This window comes from Microtus ochrogaster, chromosome X (assembly GCF_000317375.1).
Source record: "Microtus ochrogaster isolate Prairie Vole_2 chromosome X, MicOch1.0, whole genome shotgun sequence".
NCBI lineage: Eukaryota > Metazoa > Chordata > Mammalia > Rodentia > Cricetidae > Microtus > Microtus ochrogaster.
Window position 1 is genome coordinate 38,579,888 of NC_022026.1, and position 5,902 is coordinate 38,585,789.

The 5,902-nt window shown below is 44.0% G+C and overlaps 1 protein-coding gene across 2 annotated transcripts; it reads left to right on the forward strand.

The window, feature by feature from the left end:
* The first annotated feature begins 1,752 nt into the window (after nt 1–1,752).
* On the forward strand, nt 1,753–5,817 carry Armcx1 (armadillo repeat containing X-linked 1). 2 transcript variants are annotated; one of them, XM_026784940.1, is made up of 4 exons: nt 1,753–1,868; nt 2,755–2,837; nt 3,561–3,656; nt 3,922–5,817. In XM_026784940.1, exon 4 carries the CDS (start codon nt 4,053–4,055, stop codon nt 5,427–5,429), a length of 1,377 nt encoding a protein of 458 aa, XP_026640741.1. In that variant the 5' UTR covers nt 1,753–1,868; nt 2,755–2,837; nt 3,561–3,656; nt 3,922–4,052; the 3' UTR covers nt 5,430–5,817. The 2 variants fall into 2 exon arrangements, with proteins under 2 accessions (XP_026640741.1, XP_005358750.1); XM_005358693.3 differs by having other exon boundaries at nt 2,755–2,833.
* The last annotated feature ends 85 nt before the right edge of the window (nt 5,818–5,902 follow it).

The following is a 5,902-nucleotide window of genomic DNA, read 5'->3' on the forward strand; positions in this document are numbered from 1 at the left end:
TAAATGTGTTACAGAAAGGCTCCATTTTAAAAAGATGTCACTTCTCAAATTAAAATGCAGGTTTATTGGAAGTGCTGCATCAACTTTTTTTTCTGTAGGTCATTTAATTCTTTCTATTTGCACAAGGAAAAAACCAGGGATGTCTCTATATAGTATCGCACTTTTGCACAGATTTAAAGGAAATTAGTGTTCATAGGATAAGCAAGTCTATGAGGGAATATATATCTATATTTTTTGAGTGGTTGGGTTTAGGGGTTTTCCAGTTGTTTGTAACTCGTAAGTGTCTGGTAAAAGCTCTTACTCTTTTCCCTATTAAAATGAACAACTGTATGCACAGAATCTCAACACAACTTTAGGTAACAGTTGTCCAGATGAAACTGCCTGCTCTAGGTTAAGTGTGGTCAGTGTTTGCAGTAGGCCTGGAAATACATTTGGCCAAGCAGTCATCAATGTGACTGTGAACTTGTTGGCAGTGACCCTGAAATAAGCTTAGGTTCTTCCGGGATCTCCGGGACTTCAGGAGGCCAGAGAGGCCTAGCAAGCTGTATTCTTAGGTACTAGTAGCAGCAGGACCAGGAGCACCATGAATAAGGGCAGAGAGGGAGGCGAAAACAGATCTCCTGTGCAATGCCTAGATACTTATTGGGAATTTGGGGAAAGGCATTGCAGGAGCCAGATATATTCACTTAAGTGTGTTATCTGAATAAAGGTGGCATATATTATTGTAGTTACCCATGCGTGTATGCATGGGTATGTGTGTGTGTGTGTGTGTGTGTATTTGGACTGAGCAACAAACAGCTGCTCGAACACAGGGAATGAGAGGCTCTGGAATGTAGGAGGCAGCACATTCCTCACTTGGTAGGGCAAGGAGAATGGGACCCCTCACTCTCAGCTGTCTCAGCTTCAGTAGACTGCAATCGAATCCAGGGCCAGATGTTTAGCGCCATCAAACCTTTCTTGTAGCAAGCAGTAAAGATATTGGATACTTAAATACATGTTTTACTTTAATTAAATAAGTTAGGATTGATTATGTTGCTTTTATTTTACCAAATTGCAAGTTGAGGCAATAGTAGAAAAAAAATGGAGCAGTTTGTATAAAATGGTTCAAATCAGACAACTAGCCATCTTTTCTTAAAATATTCATAAGTCATTCAAAGCATTCCAGTTTTCAGTTTTAAAAACAAATTAGTGCATTTTGAAAGCAACTATTTGCAATCAGTAGAAAATGTTTGTGTGATAAATACATATATATTACAATTAGTTAGGTCCCCTGGGTTCTCCTCTTTTACTTCAATTTTTCTTCACATAATTTTATATCCTCAATGTAAAAGTAAAGCTGATTTTTAACAAATGGGCAGAAAATGTTAAGAAACATAATTCCACTCCCTGTCTCCTTTTCTGAAATCCTATTTGGTATAGGAGTGCCCGGGAAACGCTGGGCTTTCCCAGCTGAAAGGGGGAGGGAAGAAGGGAAAAGCATTTGAGGCAGGAATAGAGAAAAGCCAGGATTATTCCTAGAAGAGAAAGAAAAGGCCAGTGCAGCCTGCCTCTGTGTTAACCATAGAAAGGCAAATTCTAATCACAAAAGGAGCTCCTAGTTTGGGAACAAAACAAAGAGGAAATGAGTATCAGGACCTGGTGTGGCAGGGAAGGAAGGGGAAATGCTGCCTCCTGTCGCAGTCGCAGTGCTGGCGGGAGTGTAGTTGGTGTCCTGACCTCACTGGTGACGTCACCGTCACGTGAGCAGAAACCGACGTGTGCAGACATCGTTTTAATTCTGCTCTACGTTTGGTGTTTGCTCTCTCGGTGTTCTTGCTGAGCGGGCAGGCGTGCTGCGGAAGCAGGAGAAGTTGCCTGGATCCCAACAGGTCTGTGTTGCCGATGGGGGATATCTGGGATCGCTGTCTTCTGGGTAGCTGTTGACAGAGATGCTAGCCACTCAGTCTGCTCTCTTCACGCTCTTGCAATGTCTTTGGCCGTCTTAGAACAACAACAACAACAAAAAAAAAAAACCCAAAAACTCAAAACAAAAAACGGTGTACATTGAAGGGAGAGATTTCAGGGGAGACCCCAGATTAGGGATTGGGAGTTTTGGGGGGGGGTCTTTGGCATGTTCTGAATCTGGAAGGGCAACTATTATGAATTGGTGCATGGATCCATCCACGAAGACAGAATTTAGAAGCAGTGAAGACTGTTATTCTCTGCCATTAAGTAGGGCGCAGTACCTTTAAGAGCTAAGGGATAATCGACATCGAATTTCTGCATGTCAGTCTAAAAGCTGAGTTTGCCCAGGGACCATAAAAGGGTGGTGATGGCTAAGGGCTTTATCATAACTCGGGATCATTACTGACTCTAGCAATCTACGTGCCTGTCCTCCCATGTCCCCACCTCAGGAAAAAGAACAGCTCTCATAGTCCTACAGAAAAAAAAAAAGGCTATCTTTGGGGGTGGGCTGGGTTGGGAAGAACAGAAGAGATCTGTCATCTTCCATAGCTCGCGTTTTTTCTTACTCGCTGGGCCTGCCTCCAGCCCTGCGCTTCCCAAAGGGGTGTGGTTTTTGCTGGGAAAATGGCCGACCACCGCATAAAGGAATGCCAGGATGTAGTACTATAGAGTCAGGGTGGTGTCAGCGGAGTCTAGAGAACTGGGGGTTGGGTGAGAAATAAAAATGTGAAAGCCGTCTGATCAACCAGGTCAGATTTGGGAACGCTGGCATTTAGACGGTCTAAGTTTTGTGTTCTGTCTCTGCTTAAGCGCCTGTATCTGTTGGATCTTGCTCCTGAAGACCAGTCTGAACGAGAAGCAGGGAAGCAGAACCGATTTCCAGAATCAAGTAGGTCGGAAGAAAAGTGATGACACTGTTTGGGGTGCAGGGGGGGGAGGGCTACTGGGGTAGACAATAATGATGACAATGAACTCGAGTGGATTTAGACTTTCCCTGCATCTCTTTACTTTGGTCCTGAGCTTAGCAAGGGAAGCATTTTGCAGATAAGAAGCTGAGGAGATGGTTAGGTGGGACTAACTGTAACGAGTGCTGGGTTGGAGACAGGGAAGACATTATTCTAAAATACTGTGTGGTACAGTGTCCTTGGTGTTGGTCTAATAGGCACCCAGTTTGTTAGTCCTTAAGTTTGGTGAACTTAGAAGCTGAGATGAGGGAGGAAAGAAATCTCGCAGAGCTGTGGAAAGCGATACATAATCGTCCAATCGAGTGATAGTCTCTCTTTAAGATCGTTGGGGTGGCAGAAGCAAGTGTGGATGCACTTACAGTGTATCTGATTTCTAGGTACTGCTGTCCATTTCTTTACAAGGAAGGGTGAATATTGTCATCTTTGGGAGAGGTTCAGATAGAGTAGTGGGGAAGGGGCAGGAGACTGATCATCCAAGGAGGAAGGGGAAGGAGATAATGCCATATTCCTGTGCACTGAGGAAGGTAATAGAAGTTAAGAAAGACTGCAGCAAAGGGCAAGGGCCTGGGAGATGGATTATATCCTGGGTTGGGTGTGGTTTATCTGGTTCTTGAATTCTCAGATCAGACATCTGTATTCTTTTGTTTGCAGACCTGTAAGAAGCTGGAAAGAAGGAAGGGACTACTGGGATCTCCGGTAGTGTTTGTGAGGGTGACCCTGTGACCCTGACTCAGGACATCTGGAAGGGTAAAGATCATAAGCAACATACCAATTTATTCAATTTAGCATTCTTGGGATGGGTAGAAGAACATAAGATTGGAGAATCTGGGTGTTTGGAAAATTTCTAAAGTTGCTTCCAGATAAAGGAAAGGAATAATGAAGAGGATACCAAGTCCCCAATGCTAGCCAGTATCTCTGTATGTTTGTATGTTTGCAGGCAAGTGATTCAGTCTCCTTATGTACACAGGCACAACTGGCTAAGTCACAAGTCTGAAATCTTCTTTCCCTTCAGGTCTCACTGTATCTGCTGTTGTAGCTTCTCCTACCTACAAAATCGGAAGACTTTACCCCTGACCTGGGAATATTGCGGACCAGAGCAAGTCAGCACTGTATCCAGGTTAAGGAATTCACCCCAGCTGTACCATGGGCCGCACCCGGGAAGCTGGATGTGTGGCTGCGGGCATGGTCATTGGGGCTGGTGCCTGCTACTGTGTATACAGACTGACTTGGGGAAAAGACGAGAATGAAAAACTGTGGGATGATGAAGAGGAGGAAGAGGAGGAGGAAGAGGTGGAAGAGTCTTGTAGTGGCAAACTGGAAACGGGGGGCAAAACTGAGAAAGGAGTTAAAACTAATGTTGGGGTGGAGGCAGGAGACAAACCTCAGGGTGACTCAAAGGCCAAGGTTGATGAGAATGGTCCAGGCGTAAAGAAGGAAGCACACCCAGAATCCCAGGGGGGAGGGGGCCTAGAAGCTAAGGCTAAGGCCCTTTTCAAGATCCTGAAGGAACAAGCAAGTGCGAAGGCAGGCAGAGGGATTAGGATTGGTAATATCTCTGGGAGAAGGACGCTGACATCGAGTTTGCCCTGCCCAGGAGGCAGGGGTGGAGGTTGCCACCCGGGCAGGGGTGGCTCTAGGGCTAAAAACAGGGCAAGTGGAAAACCAAAGAAAAAGAATCGAACTAAGAGCACCAAGACTCCAGCCACAGTGTGGCCTGCACGCAGGACCAAGTTTAGCTTTCCCTATAAAATTGATGATATTCTGAGTGCTCCTGACCTTCAAAAGGTCCTTAACATCTTGGAGAGAACAAATGACCCCTTTACTCAGGAGGTGGCGTTGGTCACACTGGGTAACAATGCAGCGTATTCATTTAATCAAAATGCCATACGTGAATTGGGTGGGGTCCCAATTATCGCAAAACTGATAAAAACAAGAGACCCCATTATTAGGGAAAAGACTTACAATGCCCTTAATAACTTGAGTGTTAATTCCGAAAATCAGGGCAAGATTAAGACTTACATCAGTCAAGTGTGTGACGACACCATGATCTGTCGCCTGGACTCAGCCGTGCAGATGGCTGGACTAAGACTGCTAACCAACATGACTGTGACCAATCATTACCAACATTTGCTGTCCTATTCTTTTCCAGACTTTTTTGCCTTGCTATTCCTGGGAAATCACTTCACCAAGATACAGACTATGAAACTAATTATAAACTTTACTGAAAATCCAGCCATGACAAGAGAGCTGGTCAGTTGTAAAGTACCATCAGAATTGATTTCCCTCTTTAACAAGGAATGGGATAGAGAGATTCTTCTTAACATCCTTACCCTTTTTGAGAATATAAATGACAACATAAAAAGTGAAGGGCTTGCATCCTCCCGGAAAGAATTCAGCAGGAGCTCGCTATTTTTTTTATTCAAGGAGTCTGGAGTTTGTGTTAAAAAAATCAGAGCATTAGCCAGTCATAAGGATCTGGTGGTCAAAGTGAAAGTTCTCAAAGTGCTAACCAAACTGTAATTTGTCATGTGCCCCAAGCCCTGCTGACATAACGTTTCTTCAGTCTGCACGTGGGGACAATGTGCTTTGTAACTTCTCCGATTTTCATTGTGCTTGCGTGGCAAAGAGATTCTCTGAGCTGCTATTTAGGGATGATGAGCATCACAGATTATCAATAGCCCTTGATGCTGGCTTTAGACTGAGCCATCTTAAATATGCCAAATACATATTAGAGCTTACACAAAGAAAGCATTTATGAATTCAACTTTCTTACCTAGGTGGAGATATTTTTATTGGTTGCCCAAACTGACAGTGAAGTAGCTATATGCCATAAATGAGCTATACTTTTGTATTGGTTTAAATTTGTTCATCTAAGAGTTGTGCTTTATCAATAAAGTTATGTTTAAGTAACAGAGAAAAGACATTGTCTTCGTCCTTGGGTTCAAGGTGTGTGTGTGTGTGTGTGTGTGTGTGTGTGTGTGTGTGTGTGTGTG